Raw genomic sequence first — 24,211 nt, 5'->3', positions numbered from 1 at the left:
CTTTATTTCTTTTGTGATACAAAATAACATTTGAAGCTATCTAGTGGTGTTTCTTTTTTACACTTTTCGAATGAATCTCATTTACTTCGTTTCAGAATAATTTGATTAATAACTGTTACAAATTAACTGCTTAGTATAACTGATTACAATTTTTGCATGATGCATGCATGAAACTAACATAACTTTTTTTTTTTCTCCCCTTCCTATGTGTGGTCAACCCTGTGTGTGCATGGTTTATAAAACTCCATGATATTTTTGTGCATTCTCAACCTTAAGTCCCAACTCCCAAACCACCTGCAGGTTCAGATTCTGACGACGAGGCCAACGACCCTGCTACTCTGGTAACGCCAATGGACACGTGGGAGGAAAACTGGCTGTTTCAGAAACGAAGGCTGAAAAAGAATGCGTACCCTAGTCAAGACCCTGTTCCAATGTTAGTGCCTAATCCAAGTGAGGACTACAGAGCGAAAATTGGTGACAAAGATATAGATGAAACATCTGACTTGTCGGAATACAATTCCCAAGACGAACACAGTATTTCTACTGAAGATGAAGATGACGATGACCCAAAATCACTCGAAGCCAAGGAAGATGAAATAACAGAAGCTCGAAATCTTGATCTCCATTTATCAGGTAAGATAACAGCCTTTGAAATGTTTTATTCTATAAAGATTGATTAGGAATAATTAATGTTATTTGTAGTATTACTGAAAAGTTTTGTGAGATACTCTATGTACCATAGGCTTTTTCATGTACCTAGTTCAGTTGAATTATTGATAATCTTTTAAGAATCCATACAAAATAACTGTATGTACAGTGAAACCTCGATTTTTTTTTTTTTAATGGACCAAGTCAAAAAACGTGAAGTGCAGGAAAATGTAAAATCTAGAAGCATACATGTATGTTTTCCTTTTCAGGAGATTTGCTAACTGAATTTGGCCAACAAGACCATGAATACACAGAAGACTATGCAGCTGTAGATCAGAGACGGTTCAACAGCCTATCTAGGATACCAGACAAACCTGTTCCTAAACCAAGGTGAATAGAATATTATCCATTTCCTTTGTAAATAGCATTGGGACTACAGTTTAATAAGTGCTGCTAAAATGTGTCCTCGCCTAAACTGGAACCCCATGATTGATAACTGGGTTATCTTTCACCCTATGGGCATTCAGTTCCAACCCATTGGTAAACTGGAGTGAAAGAATTGATGGATGTATTGAAGAAAACCAGAATTAATCTTATTCTATAGGAATCATGTTAATTAACTATTGAAGCTGATGCATAATTTATATGAGCAATTGAAGAATCAATCATCATCATTATCCTTTGCCATTTCCTGCCTCTGCCTGGATCGGCATAGAAGTCAAGCCTCTCCATTTTCTTCTGGTCTTCCACCATTCTCTCTTTCCACGGTGTTCCAATCTTGCCCTCTTCTCCTAACACTTTCCGCTATCTGCTCTTTCCACCGACATCTTGGTCTTCCCTTTGGTCTTACTCACACTCCTTGTGCATTGTATGCTCTTACTGCAGTCTTTCTGCACCCATCCTCTTCATGTGCCCAAACCATCTCAGCTGTGCCTGATCTATTCTTTCCTGAAGCTTCACCATCCCAACTGTCTGTCAGATTTCCTCATTCTTTATTCTATCCCTTCTAGTCTTCCCCAATATGCTCCTTAAGAATTTCATCTCCACTGTCTGCATCTTTCTTTTGTCTTTCTCTGTCATTGTCAAAGTCTCTGCTCCATACGTAATTATTGGTACGTAGTATGTGTTATATATTACCTTCTTGCATTTCATAAGGACATTCCTGTTCCATGTTAGTCTTCGAACACTTCGATAGAGTCCACCTCCCATTTGTCCTCTTCTGTTTACCTCCTCATTTATTCTTCCACTCATCTCAATTATGCTTTGTAAATATTTGAAACTCTCCACTACCCTCAACTCTTCCATGTCCACCTTTATTCTTGGTACATTTCTGGCTCTGTTTCTTGTTGTTATTAGCACCTCATTCTTTTCTGCACTGAATTTCGTTCCTGCTCTTCTGATTTCCTCATTCCAACAACTTCAATATCACCATGTGCTTAAAATAAATTTATTCTTAGAGCAGAGATACGACATAATTCAAACATGTCATTGCATATAGTAATTTATTGCTTTATTTATTGAAATTATTTGATTGTACGAAAGCCTTTTTGCTAATACACTAATTGATTGTACACAGTTTTAAATCATTTTCTTACTATTTGGGCAAAAACCTTGTTCATGTTGAAGCGCTGTCATAAAACTTACTGAACAGAAACATACAATTTTGCACTGCAACATTGTCATAAAACACTGTTCCAAAACTGACAAACTTTCAGTTGCATACTATTCACTAATTGGAAAGTGTAATGTAAAATTCCAATTGGTTTAATTGCTCATTCCAATTTATTCTGAAATCTTATGTGATGTATTTTTATTGGACATCCAATTTATTTCACTTGTCAATTCATTGCAGTTGAATTTTGAATTGGAACTACTGTAATATATATTTTCACCTAGGTAATGTTGACTGAGTAATAAAACAAACTACAAATTGCCACAAATAGTCATATTTGACAATTTACTTGTTGCCAATGTTCATAGAATAAATACATTCTTTAATTAATCTATCTCATCTGTGTATATGCTATAATTTGTCTAATTCACTCAATGCATATGTAAAGTTAATATGATAATCTTAATTTACACATAAAAATATTATTTTCAGGACTCATGTTGGTAAAACTGCTGATGGACTCACAGTGCCAAAATTCTGTCCAGTGGGCAAGAGAAAGCCGTCACCAAAAGGGCTGATATTTTCTGTGCCACCTGAAAGCCCCACGATACATGCTGGCAAAGCAGTGAGGTTCTTCTGTAAGGCTCAAGGGAATAAGCCAATCAGTGAGTGTTACTAAACAGCATTTATTTCCACATTGCAATGAACATATTGAAAATCTCTGCCCTTGTTAGAACACACAGAATTACCCATTACTACACACATACGTATATTTTGGTTATATGAATATTTGTTTAGAAAGCTATTTTTTTATTCATCAGGATGTTCGAATTTTTACTTGGACCGCTAAGCAGACAATGAAGTCACATGTTTAGGGGTAAAAGAGAAAAACCCACTTCATGTTATACAGTAGCATGCAAATTAATCCGAACAAGATGCATATTTTTCCAGGTATACGATAATCTTAAAATACGTTGCAGTTTTAAGCTTTAGTTTCACTTTTTTTTTTAAATAACTGCACATTCTCTCTCGATAATGCCCTGTGCTATGAACAAGGATCCATTTTTACTCAATAGTTCATTGTTGAAGACCCGAAGTGGAGTCTATTGTTGAAGTATTTTGTTATCGTCGACAGACGAAGAGTCAGTTGTGTTGCAAGTTATATGCCAAGTGGAAGGTAATTTTTTTTGTGAGTGATTCTCATTTCGGCTGCTACCCAAATGGATACAACGCCACGCAAACTGTCGAAAAATGTTACGTTATCACAGCATACTTCAATGACACAGAGACAAATTGCTACAGAATGTGGTGTCGATTGGGTACAGTTAATTCAATTTTGAAACAATACCGAGAGAGACTGGATCCATCGCACCTCAAAGAAAGGGAAAATGTGGTCGCAAACGGAAGACTTCGTTGCAGGATGACCGAATTCTTATTAGAAATGCAAACAGAACCCCAGACTGACTGCTGTTGATTTAACACGTGATTTATTGTTTATTGTCAAGTGGAGTGGACGTCCACGTTACAACAGTGCATCGCAGACTGCTTGCATCTGGACGAAAAGCTTGTAGGCCATTGAAAAAACAGTTGCTTACAAAAAAAATGTGTAAAAAGCATGTAACGTGGGCAAAACATCATTGGGACTGAACCGTGAGTGACTGGAAGAAAGTGTTGTTTTTTTTTCCGGACGAATGCATTTTGAAGTGCATGATCACAAGGTTTCTTTCGTTCGTAAAGGAAAATGTGAAAAACTTTCACCAGAACACATGCAACAAACTCCAAAACACCCCCCGAAAATAATGTTCTGGGGTTGTTTCACATCTGAAGGGCCTGGACCAATAGTTCCTGTTAAGGGGATGATGAACAGTGATAAATATATTGACATACTGTGACGAAAAGTCATACCTCATCTCAAGAAATCTTTTCCTGATGGTGATGGTGTTTTCCAACAGGACCTAGCAAAATGTCATACATCTCGAAAAGTCAATGAGTTCTTTGATAATAACAATTTACAAGTACTCTCCTGGCCAGGAAACTCACCAATTGAAAATTTATGGTCTATCTGCAAAAGAAGGATGTCAAAAGTGAATTCTTCAACCAAGGAGAAAATGCTTTGTGTCCTTGTTAACGTATGGTACCATGATGAAGAAATTAAAAACATTTGTGCAAATTTAGTGTCATCCATGCCTAAACATGTAAAAGATGTGATTACAAACAAGGGAGGTCACATAAAGTACTAAGGGTATTTCTAAATACATGTATAGTTATGTATATTGCAGCAATTGCATTAAATGACAAAATGTGTATCTTGTTTGGATTAATTTGCACGCTACTGTATTGCTAAATAATTGTCAGTGTCAAGGTTTTGTTCAATTTGACCAGGAACAGTTCTTGCACTGTTTCAGGACTAGTATCATTATTGCTTCTCAAAACTGTAATCAAGATACACCCTAGGCAGCCCATGTGGTTCTGCTGCCTATGAGATTGGTAGTTAAGGATTTGGGTTTACCCCATATTAATGTAGTACACATTAGTAGTAATAGTAGTAGTAGAAGGAAGAGGTCGAGCAGTAGTTTCAATTGTTCTTAAGGCCACTTTATGTAGAGACAGGCTAATCAAGACTGGACCTGCAATGCAGAATGTGCCTCCACCAGGTATTGAACCTGGAACCCCTTGATTACAAGGTGACAACATTACCACTACGCCATCAGGAGCAGTAGTAGGCATACTTAGCAACAGTAGCATTTATCAAAACAGCCTAGGCGATTCCACTGCTTATGCTCACATTAGTTCCAACATATGTAAAATATCTTATGAAGAGAGTGCAAATTTCTATCCTAAACATTTGCATGAAGACCACTTTGACCATAGTGTCCTAAAATTTTGCATCAGAGAGCACACACAAATGTATTCGTTCGCCCATTCATAAAATTTTATATATCATGAAAATGCATTAATATTTCTTCTTGTTTCTAGGGGTTGCATGGTACTATGGTGATATTTTGCTAGAACCAGGGGATAATTATAAGCTCTATTCATTGAGTGACTGCCATTATCTAGAGATATACAATACAGAACCAAAGATCTCGGGAACTTATTCATGTGTAGCCTTCAACTACGAAGGTGCCACATGGCATGACTTTCAATTAACTATTAGAGGTAAGTTAACTACAAGCGAAATATTCTCTTGAGTATTTTCATTAATATCGTATGTAGTGTGTCTAGCTCAACATGTTGGCTGTAAATATAACTTTTCATTCCTCCTGATTAACAATTTGTTTTTATCTTCTTTGAAAATTTGAACACAATAGATGTTTCAAAACACCTAAAGATCTCAGAAAACAGTAAACAAAATTTTCAGCATGTGATATAATATATAAAATACTGTATCATGGCATATAAAATAAATGATATGGTTTTTGATAGCATTCACCAGTGCTTTCAAGGTTTCTTCACATATTTTGTCATTGTTTTTTCTTGCCTCATATGCTCTGTATTTCTTTTGCCTATGATTTGTAGCATTATATCAGTGTGTACATGGTTACATCCAGGCAAGTATCCAGGAATTCCTTTCGGGGGGGCTCAACACCATTTTATTAAGGGGTATAGTAAGAACCTCACCATTGTATGTTTAAGACCAGTGGTGGCAATTTGGTTCAAAAACGAGGGGGGGGGGGGCGGAGAGCGGTGCAAGGAAAGTTCACTTTCTCTTGGTAGACAAGGCTTAACATTAAGAGGCCATAATGTTGAGGCAAAAAAATGGGGAGCAACTATCCCTTAAATCGTCGCCACTGTAAGGCTGTCATTTTAATCAGAACGTGAAATCGGAACATTTTTTACCACTCGACTCCTCTGTTTCCATGCATTAACATTGTGTGCGAGAACCATCTCAGTATGTGCGTTTGTCCATTTCTTCTCATCAGGCATAAAAACATCTATGGTGTCTTTGAGTGTTTTTACGAAGCTGTTACACATGCATGGGATGGACAATCCACTCGACAACGCGAGATTGAAATTGTGAGCTGCAAACGCAGACAGCTCTCGAATATTTCTCCCTGATTCGAGCCTGAGCACCACTAACGTGTCTTGTCCTCCCATGTTTGCAGCTCTTATAAAAGCCGAAACCCACCAAATTGTTCAGATTCAGGCCTTAGCACTCACAAGTGTTCAAAAATGCCTGTCACAGCTTCCGCTGTCTTGTCATATATCGGCACGAAACAAAGGAAGTATTCTCGAATACAGCTGGATCACGAAACAATCAATGCACAGCGAAAACCCTTCCGTTCCCAACACATCTAATGTTTTGTCTCCCAGTATGATGAAATGCTTATTCATTTATCTCCAGTGACGTGCCCAAGGGAGGGTTGGTGAGGTCATAACCCCATTTGATCCAGTATTCCTTTTCTTTAAAAAAAGAAGAACGTCAAAGACAGGAAAAAAAATGGCAAAATCAGGACTGACCACCAAAAATAGTATGCGTAACCCCTCTCCCTTCCGAAAAACCTGAGCACGCCACTCTTTATCTTGGACACATTTTTTAAAATCAACTCACCAGAAGTTTTTATCATTCCGTATTGGAGATAGAAGTAAGATGCGTTCTTCCTGCAATTTTGGATATGATCCTTTAGGGTGCTGTCGTCTGCCTGCCTTCACACCTAACCTTAACAAGGCCCTAATTTTCCATCCTTGTGACTTGGATTTTCAAGACTTAGGAAGGTTTCAGACCGAAGGGACAGGCGATACATGTCGATTGGAATGGGCCAATCAGCAGCAACGTTTCACACCGTAGCGACACAAAAGGCTGCACAAACCTAATTTCGACTTGTGAAATCCTCAGGCGACACGGTGTGAAATCTCCCGTATTAGGCCACTGTCATTGTCACCTCGAAGTAGTAGCTCTTGTTGACCACAGAAAAAAAATCTCCTCAACCGGTGGGAAAGAATGCTCCTCAGTTTTCTTCTCTCTCCTATATTTTCTGTGCTTGTTCACTATACAGGCAACACCTTATGATTTGATATACACAGGACATGTACTATGTAGACATTTTAACGAAAAATCGGTCGAAGTCAAGGATGGCTAGATGGCTAGGTTGGTAGATCCCTGATTCGGGTCCTGGTAGAGCCTACAATTTCCGCCTAAAATGTCTACAAATGCAACATCTTCTTGACATAATTCTTTCAAAAATTTTCGGCTGTCTCTTTATGATACTTAAGTGTTTCAATGTATTTTGAACCAGTAGGCTTAAACAAAAGTATTTTTCTATACCATGAAATTCTCGGACTGCATATACGAAATTTAGTTCTGGCAAAAGTAAATCATCACTCAAAACTTTGAGTTTCAGTTGATCTATGCAGCTTATTTCTGTTTTAATAAACCACTCCAATATCCGGTACTGCTGAAATATCACTTTAGAGAGAGAGAGAGAGAGAGAGAGAGAGAGAGAGAGAGAGAGAGAGAGAGAGAGAGAGAGAGAGAGAGAATGGGTGCTTGATCTCTTCGGCCCTCGACCCGAACTAGCACTACACTGAGGCCCCGGAAGTTCTGCTGTCGTCAATGTCTTCATTTATGAATCATTATATCTTATAAAGCAACCAGAGGACGCCGACTGATCACTATTCGACTGTATGAATTGTCACACTTACCTCTGAAATCTCATTAACGGATTCTTTGTAAGATCAACCGAAAAATTGAATCCGCGAGCCTCTTGACTCCCACCTTGGATACGTGCTATTAACAATAATAGGGTTAAAGAACAGTCTCCGTCTTGTCTCAATAATTATTTCTCTCAGATTTATAAATCACATTATACAAAATGCCAAAAATCTAATTTTATCTAGTGTAAATTGAAAAATTTCCTGAGGGGGGGGGGGTCCTCGAGCCACCTCATCCCCACCTTGGATATGTGCTATTAACAATAACTGGGTTACGGAACATTCTCCGTCTTGCCTCGATAATTATTTCTCTCCTTAAATTATTGACACATTATTTTATTTCACACCACAAGAAACCTAAAACCTCATTTTATCTAGTGTAAACCTAAAACTTTCGGGGGGGGGGGGGCAGCTCGAGCCCCCTAAGCCCCTCCTCTGGATACGTGCCTGGTTACATCAGAATCTACATTAAGGTAATTAGCAAAAGGTAATAAATTTTTTTGGAGCTTGTCTGGCATTCCTCATTTTTATACATTACTTTTCAATCTCCTAAAGTGACTTCCCACAAACCAGAGAGAACTGTACATTCTACTCAAAAATCCATATCTAGGATATTTTCAAAGAATCACACATCCACAAGCATCGTCACACTAATTAAGGCAGATGAGATTTTTGTTTGCAAGTAATGTTAGATGAGCTAAGTTAAACCTAAGTCTTACTCATATATCTTAGATGAGCTAAGTTAGACCTAAGTCTTACTCATATATCTTAATGAAATTTTCAGGATTGTAATAAACAGTTGTACACTTCAAAAGTCTTTAGCAGTAATTTATCCACATGCCTACCCCTAACACCAACCAACTTTTCCCCCCAACACCCCACAAATTGTTTACAAAAGCCCATTTTATGGATATTTTGCCCTAAATGTTCACTTAGAATTCTGTTTAAATTTACAAGTTTCTCATTGCTCCAAAAAATCATTTGTTTAAAAATTGTATACATTGTAGTGTTCTTTAAAGAATTTTGTGTATCTGCCATTAAAATCATACATAAACTTTTAATTGCAGCAAGTCGAAGAGCTGAAGCTTCCCCTGAATTTATAAAAGAGCCAGAAGCTGTGTCAGTTGAGGAAGGAGGGGCAGCTGTGTTTTATTGTGAGGTAGCAGGTTATCCTGAACCAATGCTCACATTTTGGAAAGGTGCTAAAATACTTCATCCATCAGATAAATGTATTATAGGTAAGTGAGAGTTTTTCATCCATCAGACAAATGTATTGTAAGTAAGTGAGAGCTTACAAACAAGACAAGATATATATATGTATTGTAGGAACAGGGGCACCAACTTTGAAAAACATTCAATCAGCTCAAACATTTGTAAAGTTCACCCAAAAATCCATGTATCATGATATTAATACACACCAACAATTCATCCTATTTTTTTTAAATCTGTCATTTACTGATTTTAATAAGCACTCTACCATGAATCACTACAACAAATATAAAAATAATAATAACAACACAGCAAATTATTGGTTGGGCTTGGGCCCCATGGCCCCATATAAGTTTGCCACTGTATAGGTGAGTGAAAACTTTATTCACACTCAAACATTTGCTTGTTTTAAACAGCAAATTAAAAATGGTAAATAGCTGTAGAAACAAGAATAAAAGGAGCCTCCTGATTGCATACTGGTAATGTATTCAAGGGGGTCCCAGGTTCGATATTCACTGGAAGCACATTGCACAGTGGTTCAGATTCCACTTCAAACTGTAGGTATGCATAAAGTAGACTTGAAAACTCAACTCAAAAAGACAAGAGGAAAATTCCGATTGATTTGGAATTTTTATGGTAATTCCAAGAATTCCTTGATTGTCTGAAGTTTTTACTCACATCTACCACATTTGAACAATATTAATAATGCCATATTATCATATTTCAGAAAATCAGGGATATGGTGCTTGGATACTGAAACTGAAGCATGTAAGACCAGATGAAGATGGTCACTATAGCATTGAAGCACGAAATAAATTTGGCTCCATTACTTCACAAGCAATTCTTACTGTATCACCGAAAGATTCCAAGCAGGTTCATAGTTTAGAAGAAGGAGCTAATAGGCTAAGGAATGGAGTGTATCAGCAAGCTGAAGAGTTGCTAGTTTCAGCAAATCAGGTAATGAATACAAAATTTCTGAGAATGCATGTTATTTGATAAGATATTTAAGAAGTCATTGTAAACAGCAACAAGAATGTTTAATCATGAAACTCTTTTGAAGTAATATGCTATCATTAAGATATTATCGAATCCTTACCTTTTTTGTAATAATACCATTATCACTGTAATCCAAAATATTGAAGCTATTTTAGTATAAGTGGTCTTACAGAAGAAACTTTCTTCATGCTGTCTCAAAAATTCAAGTACTGTGAAAAATAGCAACAGTTTAAATTTTGTATTTATATACAAATGGTTAATTTCAATTTTTTGTTAGTTTTTTAGCTTTAACTTTATTGAATTAACATGATTTGTCTCGTATGATATGGTTAATAGTTCATGTGTGAGTTCCACACTTGTAAGCACAATTTCATCTATTTATCTTCATCGCTGGTAGCTGATGAAGGCAGTAGACCAACATTAGATAAGAAAAATACAATAATGTTTCATATGTTGTAGTCCCTGTGCTGCTCTAAACTGAACTGTATATTCAATATAAATGTACATTATTCTCGTTTATTGGTAATAAGTGAATCATGCGTGAAGATGAGTTTTCTCTCCAGAGTATATTTAGTAAATGGCTAAGTCATCAAATTTTGTCTCGTCACAAGCTTACCTCACTTGTGACTCAACTCGATGAGTTGGACAGCCATCTGTCAGGATTAGAGGAACACATGGAGGGAGAGTTGGAGCCTCAAGGTGTGCAGTCAAAGTATATATGGTCTGAAGAGGAAGACTCCATACAAAAACATGCTCTTATCCTTCGAGATACATTGTACAGCTTACAGCATGAGGTATCTCCCTTCAAGTGAAAATTTAGTGATGTGTTTCATCATATATATATTTTGCTTCGTGTTTACACCCCCAAATCTTGCACTGCAATGTTTGTTTTATATATGCTTAATTTGTTGTGCTTGTGTATATATTATATTCACTTGAAAAAAGTTTCATTTCAAATGCATGAACAATTCATGGCATATTCCTTTGTTAGAAGAAAAGCTGACAGTACAAGTTTTGTGATTGGGTGTTTTTTACATTATTTTGAAGTTTACTTGCATTTTTGTTTAAATGCTTACATTAAGATAAAAACTTTTTAAAAAATGCATGCACATGAGATGTTTCTTTTACACCAGAAATAATCCCAAGATATGTCTTCAGTTTGTTTTCTTCCTGTATGTTATCAATTTATCAATCTTGGATATGAACTCTGAGTTGGATACCATTGTATGGAGATATAATGATTAAACTTTCCTTTGAATCAGTTTGCAGTTATATGCCAGAATTACACATAGAAATGAAGTTTTTACTTGCTGAAAAGTTTGTGAAAACTCTAGGCCCAATTATGGACTGCACTTGGATGCTTATTATTCCTTGTGAAGCCAACCTCTGGCATGGAATGCCAAAACTCAGGTTGCATGGTCATCTTGAGGAGTGGTCATTGCCCCCCCCCCCCTCCCCAATCAGAGTAATTTGCATTAATTATTATAAAGAACAGATAATTCGAAACAAGCCTGGTACAGATTGTTCCAGGAACATACTACCTACAGTAGTTTAGGGGGGAAATACCTTGCTTGCCCCTCTCCCTTTCAGAAAAAAAAATTGTTGCCTTCTCCCTCCCACCCCCAGAAAAAGTCCTGCCAGGTTCCATCCCTAGGTGAACTTCAATTTTTTATTAACTCTTCAGTAAGTTCATATTTTTCCTCTGTGTGTGTCAGCTATTCTAACAGGTAATTCAGTATTTGTGTACAAGGCATCATTAAAGGTGTATTTTTTAGTAAGTAGATAATTGAAAAAAGAGAGCATTTTAATAATGATTTCATCTACTTCAGAGTTTAGATACCAGAAATGCTACCAACACAATTGCTATGTAAAAATATTAATAAACTCATATTTTTTTGACACCAGTAAGATGTATTGCCAAGTAAGAAGAAATTTACAAGAAAGAATGCAAGGTGTTTCCTTGAGCATACCTAACCTCAGCACATATAGTAAGCTGATATATACCTTAAATTTAATTAAATACATAGGAAATTTACTGCAGATTAGAACATGCCTTTAGTATCACAGGAATATTTTGTTGTTGATTGTTGATTTGTTCCTTGGAGCATTAGTGTAACAGAATTTCTATGCTGCTGATTTCTGCAAACCTGTTAATCGGTGTATCAGGATTACATTGGGTAACACTTATTATTTGCCATTAGGAATTATTGTTGCATTGTGATAATGCTTACACAATTTCCATCATTGTGTATTATTTATGCTTCTTTTCCTTGTTTCTACAAGTTATAGATGTTTGTATTTGCATGCAATGTAGTTCTTAACATGTAAACCTTATTGAAGGGTTCTTGAGGTGTTCATTATACCCAGTGGTGTATTCTCCCATGTTACCTGGTATACCACCAGTATGCATATAGAAATTGATGGAAAATTTGAAGTTGTCGGACTTCTGTTTTTGTTTAATTGCATGCCTGCGTGGTGTTTTATTTCTAGTATGTCTAATTAATACATAATAAATATATACAATAAATAAGAATTGTTGTGGTAAATCAGGTCAAATTTTCAGAATACGCCACTGATTATATTTTGTATTTTTTACCCATATTGCATTATTATTTTCTTAAAGAAGAAACCTTATTTTCTGCAGGCCTCTGTTGTAAGTGCCATGAGAGAGACAACAGGGGAAGTGCTTGATATAATCACGTCAACTGAAGAGGCCATTAATAAGCTGAACCAGCCACCAACCATCAACGGAAGCAACCAAAAGAAGAAGAAGAAGGGTTCGAAAAGTAAAAGCGAAACGACAACATCCGAAAACACTGCTGTGACGACAAATGGCACTTCGGAATCGCCGGAGCCACCGTCCCATCTAGATGCACCGCCAAGGCCAGGTAGTAACCCATCAGATGCAGAAATGCTTCCACGGCCAGGTAATCGGTTCTCTCACTATGTAGTTGCTCCAGGATATGTGCTTGTAACCTGAGTAGGTGGTTGATATTCCATATTCCCAAGTTTTCTATATGCCTTTCAAAGAATGTCACGCAGGGATGATGGAAACATTAATTCCAAAAATTAAGTGTGTGTGATGATGAAATAAATGCCTAGGCACCTTGAAGATGGGGAGACCCATCCTCAGTGGAATTCTCATATTTGCAAAGAAGTAAGCACCCATGCTGCCAAATGAGTTATCGTTTTTGACTTTGGTATGAGCTATCCTGTATTCAATCCCCAGTGCGAGCTCTAAAATTTCGATACTGACTCAGCATCGCAAGGGCAATTGATCAACTACTTGAAAGCAATATCAAAATCCTCTCATAAAATCCATATAACAGCGGCAATTCTGCACAATAAATTTTATTCAGCAATTTCCTCTTGATAATGTATTTCTTGTTGATTCCAAGTAGGGATGGGCCGATATGAAATTTTGGCCGATACCGATACAAAATTTACCAATATTGATAACTGATGTTCTAGCAATCCGATATAAAATTTCAAATGGTCCTTGAAGACCTTGAAGAACCTGAATGGTTCATTCACCTTCTTAATAAATGTGTGTTAGCAGATGACTGCAATGCAAAAGAAGCTGCATATTTAGACATGGAGAATGTATGTTTATCTCCATAAAAATTACAACAAAATTGCAGAATTTTGCACTAAATTATAAGATATTTATACATATATTTATTCTGTGAAATTATCCGTAATTTACTGATAAACCGATACAGAAAGATGCTAATATCGACAGATACTGGTAGAGTATAAATTAATCTGTCCTATTCCTAATTCCTAGAAATATATTTTGTGCATACTTACTTGAAATGTTAAATACATGTTTTATTAACAAAACTTTTCTTGACTATTAATTTTGTGATAACATTTTTTTTTACTGTATGGCATAATTTGGAAGGAGCATATTATGAGCGATATCAACCATTCATTCAAGTGTAATGAGTTTACCTGGAATCTTGTATCATAGCTTTAGCATCACAAGTTGTTATTCATGTATATACAGTATTGTAACGTAATGCTAGTTGCTAAGTGAAATCCACAATTATGCACTTATGCATGAAAAGTATAATAATATTGTCACTCAAGTTATCACCTCACCTGAAATGGAACAGAATTTAGTAAAGAAGCCTTTGAGTGGTCGTTTTGTATTAGAAGAGCATTATTGTGTGTGTTTCATTTATTACTTTGCTTCAAGTCATTTTTTTTATAAGAAAGTATATATGATCCAACTTTATTTGTTTTTAATAGCTTGTATTCTATTTGAAACTTATATCCACACATAAACTTTTGAACTCTACGTGATGTCTTTTTTAAAAATATTAGCTTAAAATAACTAGCCAGTTACATACAAGCCATTTCATCCTGATCATGTAGAACTGCTCGTCGTTTTATCACATTTGGTTCAATTTATCAATTATCCATACACATGTATGTGTGCATAGTATGCACATACTCATTATCATACAAATATTTCGACAGTGCCCATTCTCAAAATCAGAAAGTATTACCTCATGCTATGTCTTCATCTAATATACCATTGCTGTAGCATAAAATATATTACAGGGTGGGAAATAACCTTTTGCTAGGGGTCTGCAGGAAAAAGTAACAACAATTAAGAAATTATGGTAATACCAAATGTTTACAACGACAATTGTGGTTAAAAAAACAAAATTAAAAGTTAGTTCACGACAAAGCACCTTGCTTCAAGGCAAATGCTAAAACCAAGACCTTCTTCGGCGAAGTGGCATTGACTTCTTCAGCAGTTCTGAATGGCCAGGTGCATCACCGGACCTGAATACAGCGGAGCATTTTGGGGCTATTCTGAAGGACGCATATGAGTCCTTGATGATAGTGGAACGCGGACCGGACCGCTATTCCCAGCCAAAACTCATTGCACATCTGGAACAAGTCCTCCGTGACATGGAATGGAATACGGACTGTTTGCGAATCTTCTGAGCTCCTACCCTGATCGTGTTCGTGCTGTGAGAGAAGCAAACAGCGGACATACTAACTTTTAATTTTGTTTTTGTAACCACAATTGTCGTAGTAAACATTTGGTATTACCATAATTTCTTAATTGTTGTTACTTTTTACTGTGGACCCCTAGCAAAAGGTTATTTCCCACCCCGTAGTTTGGTATGTCATTGTATGAGAATCTCAGAGTCTGCATTTGAAAACAAGAACAAATGCTTAATGCTTGCTACTGATTGTTTATTTAGGTTGATGTAAATAACAGCATTTGAACACAAATGTTATATATTTTTAATGGCATAGACTTTAGTTATGCATCTGTACTATCTGTACTATACCATAGATTATTTACGTAAATGCACGGCCATGAAAATAGGAGGCTGGGCAGAATTGCACTGGTGCCACATATGGGAAAAGCGAAGAGAGAGCAGGACAAAAGTTGCTGGTTCCCGTGCAGTGTGTGGCATCGTGAACCGGGCTGCATTGCCTAGTTTAGTTCGAACATCAGACTGATCTCTCTCCAGAGCACTTTGACCTTTCAAGCAAATACTGTCAGTTTCCGTAACATGGATTACAAAGACCTACTCAACAAGAATATCTTTTATTCTCCTTAACCTCCGAAAACATGGGGTTGTGCTCCAATTTAGCAACAGCGAGAACTTTTGCCACCCACCGTGCGTTTAATTGATGTAACACTTTCATGTGCTTCAATTAATTTCAAATTGTAATTTACACTGTAAAAAGAATTACTGTGTATTTTGTAGTGCAATAATACAAGCAATGCACAACATGTATTACTGCTTAAATATTACATGTGAAATGCACATTTAGTACAATTTCCTTCACTTGCACATAGTGTGTAGAGTTCTGACACTTGCATAATTATTAGCATGATCTTTTTTTTCTTTTAATTAATGTATGTAAAAAATCTAATATTGGAGACAACTGACTATTAAAGAAAAATGTAACTCATGACTTCATAATCCCACAACACAGCTTTATTTTTATCTGAAAATTTGAAATGGAAAGAGCATATGTGAATTTCAATTGAACACATTCTAAGTATAAATGTTTTAGTGGAGTGAATCTAATTACAATATATCAAAGAGAAAATAACATTATTTAAAATATCATATCAGTGTGGAGAAAAACAAAAACACTTATTTAAAGAAAGTGTTTGTTTAATAATTCTCTGAATGTGGTTCTTTATTAGCATTCATTGTTAATTGGATATTATTCATTGTCCAGTTCTTTTACAAATATTTATTCAAACACCATGTTTTTGAGAGATCACTTCTTCTCTAGTCTTGAGGTGAACAAATTTATTTTTACCGATGGTTGGATCAAACCTGCAACACACCTGTAGTTGGTTCACATCAGGTTTGTAATAAAATCACAGGTCTGCCAGAGCTTGGTTTCCTACCACCAGCAAAAATATATTTTTTCACCCGAAGACTTAGAGAAGAGGTGCTCTCTCGAAATATAGTGTTAGAATAAGTACAGGTGAAAGCACTAAACAATGGATGATGTCCAATTTGCATGTTAAGTGTTTGTTTCCCATATATATAATAACTTTGGAGTAAGATCGAAACCAAGAATACTGAACTAAAAATTATTTGTATTATTGTGGGCTCAAATAGTAATATCAAACTCAAAACTATCCAAGAGAATGCAGTTTCTGTGCAAAAATTATTTGTCCCTTCTAAATTAATTCCTAGACCATTCATGCTTTTTCTCTCTTCATTAATCCTTTCAGTTAATTAACCAATGCGATAAATAATACAAATTTAAATAACCCCTCTAAATAAATAAAATGGACATTTAAATACCTTGCACGGTTTTTAACTGATATATTTATTTATATATTTTTCATTTTTTTTCTTGAGCAGGTACCATTGCTGAAAGAGAACATAAAAAGTGGGAAACAGCTGCTCCACTGCCAAATAATCCATATTCTCCAGAAAATATTGCCAAACGACTTAACAAACGATTGACCATATCTAGGCCATTAAGTGCTGCCTCAGTGTAAGTGTTTGTTACATATTTTCTCCCCTTAAATACAAATGGAAGGAAAGGAACTATTTTGCAGATGTGCAATTGAGATCTCCTCAATGAATAATACTTTCTTCTCATTTGTAAACAAATTCTTGAGAATTTAAAATAATATATTTTTTTCAAACTCAGTGCAAACTTGACATTTGTTTAATTAGTTATACAATGCTTATGTTTAAATCATTCACTTTGTTTTATGGGGAGAAAATTCATGTTCTTTTTATGGCAAATGAGGATATATTTATCAAGAATATTGTTGCTGTCTAGGTGGTCGAGCATATTGAGTAATGGATTTTAATGGATTTTGGACTCAGGGTGTTATTTTTCCCATTGAAAACCACCTAATCATGGCAATTAGTGAAAAGTGGCAGAAAAGGGATACAAAATAAGAAACATGCAAAAATAATAATGGAAAATGTGTGTTTATAACAGCACCAATTGTTTATATTTACATTTCAAGTCAAACACTGTTTAGAGTTTCTGCTATGAGTTTAAAATTTAAAAGAAAAATAATCTATTGTAATAGCTTTAGAGTAATAATCTTGTGCTTTATTTTTTAATTTTATTTTTATTTTAAATCTCTGCAGAGAGTTTCCGGAATTTCAGAATGAATTAGAGAAGGAAAAAGAACAGGCACCACTTCAAATTAATTGTGGTGGGAAGCAAGTCAATTCCAAAAGGTAAGAATGTTTTTCTTAATTTCCCCTAGGGTTAGACATACACATAATGCATATGTATTATTTTTGTGCTGTATTGACTTTTAGTGAAACAAATTTGGGCATAATAAGGGAACCCTGAATTTTGCCTTCTGACTCTTACATTAACCAAGATACAAGAAAATCATTATTTACTTCTCTTATGCCTTCCTGTTATGTTTGCAAAACCTTTATATTTACAACTATAAGTGACCCCACTACTTCTCAAAAGTTTGTGGAAGGGCATATACTTTTTTCTCACAAAAATAATTTAAAATATAACATGGACTTTACAACCATATTATTCCTGTATGGTTCAAACTTGAGATTTTCTGTGTTCTTCATCAGCAACTGTAGACAAATGTTAAAAGCTTTCTTACACAAACAAGATTCTGTTGGAAGTTAAAAGGTGATTACATATAATGTAACTTCTGTTATATTGTTATATTTTACACAATCAAACAAATAGGAAATTAACTTTCAGTTGCATTTTGTGGAAAGAAAAAGTCTCAATTCAGAGTTTCTTTTTTTATCAAAATGTTCCTTTTTTCATACTTAGAAATCAGAATGATTTTATAAACATTATTTTTTATTCATGATTATTGTGACAAATAGAAATAGCTTTCTCCCATTTTTGTTAGATGAACAGATTAATGAGGTTGTTACTTCTTTAAAATATATATTACATTTGCAATGTTTCTATACTTTTCAGACATTAGTGTATTTTTATTTATTTAAAATTGTTTTTGTTATTATTATTTAATACACGTGGTAGGTATTTTTTGTGAGGCTAAATACTCCCATGTTATATTTGATATATTTTTCATTCTATTTATTACTTTTCTGTACTTATATGTCATCTTATTATATGTTTGGTTATGATTTATATTTACATAACTTTTGTTATGCAGATAAGTTGCTTTGTGAAGTATTCTGCTATTCTCAATTTTTTACATGATTTATCTGATTTGGTTTATTTTACTTTGCTTTTCTGCTACTTTTGGCTAATCGCAAAGATGAGGATGAGTGATGATATGATGAAATTGATGAAGGTACACTCACAAAGAACACCCATGTCCAGGCCAGGATTCGAAGCTATGAACCCTGGGTCATAGCATGTTGCGCCAACCACTCTGCCATGGGGGCCTGTTTACCCAGATACTGAATGATATAAAGGAAATTATAATTTTTGATGCCAAATGTGCATAAAATTTGAAGGTGTGTGTGTGTAATTTTGTTTTAGTTGAGAATGCACGTGTTAGTATGTAGATATTAACAAAATAAAATCAGACAAATTGTTCCTCAAAACAGGTGTACCGCAAGGTTCAATTCTAGGACCAGTTTTGTTTTTAATATACATAAATGATCTTCCAGAAACTTTATCAGTGTCTCAAACAATACTTTTTGCGGATGATACAAACATCATAGTAAAAAGCCTGGGACATGAGCAACTTCAAAAGAATTCAGTTTTAACAATGACACAACTAAGCACCTGGCTAAACAACAACAAGCTTTCCCTGAATGTTAATAAAACAGTTCTAATAAATTTTAATCCAGTAAAACAAACAAAATACTTAAATGTAATTATTAACAATGAAGTCGTCAAAGAAAGCAATGCAATAAAATTCTTAGAAGTATGGATAGACACAAACCTGTCTTGGGACATGCAAATTACTATTTTAACTCAAAAGTTAAGCAGGCTCTGCTACATGATGAGAATCCTGAGAAATGTCTTATATTTAAATGATTTAAGGACAGTATATTTTGGACAGATTCAACCTGTACTTACATATGGTATCTCTTTCTGGGGCCGTTCATCCAAAATGCAGAAAATTTTTATTTGGCAAAAACTGATATTAAAAATTATGAAAAATGTAACCCTCTCAAGCTCAACAAAACAAATTTTCAATGAATTTCAAATATTACCTCTTCCATGTTTGTACATATTAGAAATATTGTACTTTATTCATACAAATTCTTCATACATATAATCTTCTCAAAAAATCTAGACACACAAATACAGCACTCGTATGCATCCTCCACCTTTCTACTATCTGCACATCCAGAACACATAATGGTCTAGGATTTCAAGGTGTAAAACTTTATAACAAACTGCCAGAGGAATTCAAGAATCATAATTCAACTAAATTTAAAATGACAGTAAAGAGCTTGCTAATGAAGCATTTGTTTTACAGCACAGATCATATTTTTTCGTTAATAGACATAACCTTTGATTTTTCTTCTCATTAATAGACATAACTTTTGATTTTCCTCTATTTTTATTTTTTATGTTACGCTATTTTATACTCTTTTATACTTTTTAATATGCTTAAGTATGTGTTAATTCCTTTGTACTCATATGATCAAGTGGATGGAAATAAATCTTATCTTATCTTATATTTGCAGGTATGGACGAGATTACTACATCAATGTGGAAAAAGATATTAACAAAAATCGAAACGAAGGACAATCTCCATCCCAGGCCTTGAACAACCTTGAAGAGCAGGTAAGTCTGCATCCACCTTCTCCACTCCTTTCTGAACTGGAACGAGACGTGCTTCGTCAGGATTTGTATCATGCATCATTTCGGTCCAGGCAAGCATCGCCTAATTTTATGTTAAACCCACTGTACGAACCACAGGACGAAGACAATGCTGATTCACTGTGTACGCAGACATCCAAGGAACCGGACACCATGGTGTCTGAATCTGGCTATGAAAGCTCGCTGGACTCTGTAGGAGAACTGAATCGAACTGATTCTCTCAGATTGAACAGACCAAAACCTGAAGTGGTTATTGAAACCATGGAAAGCTTAGCTACTATTCGACGAACAAGCAGTTTACGCTTACCTCATAGAAAAGTAGCTAAACAGAAACTAGCTGGAGGCAGTTTGAGATTAAAAAATAATTCAAAACTTTCAATGATGTGGTAATGCAACATATGATGCACATACTTTAGTTGTCTGTTTATTTTCCCCTCATAAATCAGAAGCTGCAATGAAAACTGGGAGCAATGGTTGTGCTGTCATATTCAGCATTCCTTTTTTTAGGCAATTGTGCACAATTGTGTTCCTTAGTTTATTTATATTATTCCGAATACAGTAAAGATTCTTAATGACACACACAGGACAGTAATTGAAAAAAAACAACATATCATGCTGTTTGACCATCGTTTATCACAAAATTTAATTCACACATTAGAACTTATTCATAGTTTCCCATTTTTCAAGGCACATGTATACATGTATATTTAGTTACGCATCAATGGTTTCAAGTTACAACAGTTCAAATTAAAATGGTTTTCAGTGTGTGAATAGCTTCACCATCTGGTATTGTCAAAAAATTACATTACATCTACACATCACACACATCTATCTTTCAATTACATCACATTGTAATAATATACATTTTTCTTAACTTATTTCTTGCTAGAAATTATCACACAAATGTTATTCTCATTTTATAGATAATGTTACATAGGTTTAATATATGAACACTTTAAGTCTAACTTAACCATTGTAATGAAATATTAGGGCTCGAAATAATTAAAATGTGCAGTTAGTGGCACTTAATACCATTTCTGCATTTGTTGATAGCATTGTGATGTTAGATTGGTACTGCTATTATATTGACTACATTTGCTGAATTAAATTTTAACACTACATGAATAACTACAGTCATATTTTTTTAAAATTCAGATTTTTGTTAGGGTACCCACTTGTTGTCAAAAAGACTTTAACAAAACTAAAATAGTTAACTTTATAGTCCAAGAGCTGAACAAAATGGCATAATTTTATGAGCATGAAGGAAAGAAAATATTTATGAATGTATTTTCATTTAATGCAATTGTTCAAATTAAACATATAATCTTCCATGCTGTACTTTCCAAATATTAAAATATTTACATTACAATATTCTTACATTCTTTACATGAAAATCCCATTTCTTTTCTGATTATGTGGATTTTAACCATTTTTTTTAAATAGCATTCATAAGGCTGCCAAATTGTTTTCTAAGAAAGTCAGCAGCATTTAAATTAGACAATAATGAAACAGAATAACCACAGTAATCACGAAGTTCATATCTTCATTCTTTAGTGAATTAATGATATTGCCCATATAACATCACAGTAACATCTGAGCCCATATAAAGTCCCTTGTTTATCCCATATACCACAGTTCATACCAACTCAAACTTCGTGTATTTATCTTTGCAACTTGACTGTATTTTTTAAACTGTATTTGCAAGAAGTGCAGTTACTGTCTGCCTTGATGCATCATTGAAACTCTTGTAACAAATTCTCAATGTTGGCTTTAATAATTGCCTCATTATTGGAGCCCATTATTTTTTAAATAACTGAGTAGTACTTCAGTTACGATCAATGTTTGCAATTTATTAAGTGATATGTTGTTGCTACTACAGTGATAACACCAGTTTGTCAATGAAAAAGTGTAAGTATTCACATCTGACAACAGGTCAATAAGATGTATGGCAGTATAGAAGCAACTTGGATGAAGATGAGCTGTAAATGGTAGAAAAAAGTGCATTTCTATGCTTGTAAGATATTTTTATACTGAACGTGAAATAAATATTTCACTTCTCCGCCAACTACCAAGGAAATATCTTCATTCACTTATTCAGTGTGTGTTTTTAATTTTTGCTTCAAGCAAAAATCAATTAAACACTACATCCTTACTTGAAAAATAAATATTTTCTTACTGTACATGTCTTGTAAAAATAGCTGCATAGTATTCATTTCACTTTTACATCATTACTCATTGTCATACTTCTCAAATTGTATAGATGCTGTATTTAGCTTAGCTTTGTATAGTTTCATTGTAGTTTCTTCTATGTACTACATTTTTTGTTAATTCTGTATCATAATATATATGGATGTTTGTTGTTATGTATTGGTTGTGTGAAAGTTACATTCTTGCATGTACACTGAGAATAGTAACAATATGTAAGATATAAAGACACACATACATGCACTTCAGTAGATCTGATATCTTCTTTGTTGCTTTCCTTTTTTTTTTCTTCCACAAATGAAGTCACTGCTAAAGAAATGAGCATGCCTCTTTTACTGCACAATTCATTGCTTTGATGTGGAATTTTTTTAAGGAGCTACTTTTATAAATATTGTAATCAAATGTACTTGCGAACTATACTACTAGAAATAAATCTGGGTTATTTATAATACTTCTTTGTTTTGTTGATTAGGTACTAAAATTCACCTAGCCTTGATTTCCTGTTCAACCATCACTTCTTGTTCGGTGCTCATTAACTAATAACTTTTGATAGTAGTTTGGAAGTCCCAAATTCATGAAGGTAACTTGAGTAGTGTATAGAAAATCTACACTATAATTTCAGAGAAGCATGCATATTCTGTATTTCAATTTCTGTACCTTTGTGAATAAATGTACTCTTCATGGAGAAAAACCCAATCTTTTGTAAAATTATGATAATAATAATAAAGACTTACAGAATCAAACTCTAACATGTAGAATGTGTAGTTACATATTCCTATCACTATTGTAATTAAATATTTCAAATTGTAGTTAGCTTTTACACTTAAGTGTTATTTTCTTAACTTTTACATTTTGGAATAGCATAACAGAATACAGCATACCCTCAGGAAATTGGAATATTTCCTATTGATGATGTGATATTGGAAAAGAATATTCGCACTACCTAACAATCCTGATTTAAGCTTATGTAAACTATCTCATGATTATTTTTCAAGATTCAAAATCCCCCTCATTAATAACCAGAAAAAAGCAACTTCAAAGCAATTGTTGATATTTCTTTAAAAGTGTTACTAAACATATTTTGTATAATACAATAGTAACAGCTAAAATAATTGCTTTAATTGTGACACTGTCTAAAATAATAATATTCAAAGAGTAGAAACTGAACAATTCCTTAAATGAAAAATGTTTACATTACAATATTTTATACTCCATAGATATGTTGTGTAGAAAAATAAAGTACGTACACTGATTTCATATACAGGAAAACTTGCTCAGTCATAGGTGTACAATTATGCAACTATTACCTTTCTTTTAAAAATTGTAATTGTCACAACAAATTCTGTATATTTGTAATGTGCAGGGTGTGAAATTGTTTTAAGAAAGCACTTAAGGAGATGCATGAGATAAGTTTCACAGTAGAATTGCATGCTAAAAGATTATAATAGCACATAGTAGAGAAGTAGAATAGCACAAAAAGTAGAAACATATACTTATAAAATTCAACAATTTTGTTGTTTCAGATGCTTAGTTACTAGTACATTAATGAAAATGGACAGAAGATGAATTGGAAAAGCCAATTGATGGAGGAATCACATAAGGAGTTGTGTTGAATTAAAATCT

The 24,211-nt window shown here is 34.4% G+C and overlaps 1 protein-coding gene across 10 annotated transcripts in view; it reads left to right on the top strand.

The window, feature by feature from the left end:
- Positions 1-24,211, top strand: part of LOC146001539 (uncharacterized) — a 480,502-nt gene that overhangs the window by 434,986 nt on the left and 21,305 nt on the right. For 9 of the 10 annotated variants that reach the window (XM_083138985.1, XM_083138983.1, XM_083138984.1 and 6 more), the window contains 10 exons: positions 277-633; positions 918-1,038; positions 2,753-2,925; positions 5,237-5,419; positions 8,980-9,150; positions 9,849-10,078; positions 12,762-13,044; positions 16,984-17,119; positions 17,734-17,826; positions 20,248-20,347. In XM_083138985.1, coding sequence (XP_082995111.1) covers positions 277-633; positions 918-1,038; positions 2,753-2,925; positions 5,237-5,419; positions 8,980-9,150; positions 9,849-10,078; positions 12,762-13,044; positions 16,984-17,119; positions 17,734-17,826; positions 20,248-20,347 — 1,847 coding nt within the window. The remainder of the gene's footprint in view (positions 1-276; positions 634-917; positions 1,039-2,752; positions 2,926-5,236; positions 5,420-8,979; positions 9,151-9,848; positions 10,079-12,761; positions 13,045-16,983; positions 17,120-17,733; positions 17,827-20,247; positions 20,348-24,211) is intronic. The other variant, XM_083138981.1, reaches the window with a different exon arrangement.

Source organism: Lepisma saccharinum, chromosome 17 (genome assembly GCF_977018435.1).
Source record: "Lepisma saccharinum chromosome 17, izLepSacc3.1, whole genome shotgun sequence".
Lineage (NCBI taxonomy): Eukaryota > Metazoa > Arthropoda > Insecta > Zygentoma > Lepismatidae > Lepisma > Lepisma saccharinum.
The sequence above is the reverse complement of the archived record's forward strand: the minus strand, read 5'-3'. Positions and strand labels throughout refer to the sequence as shown.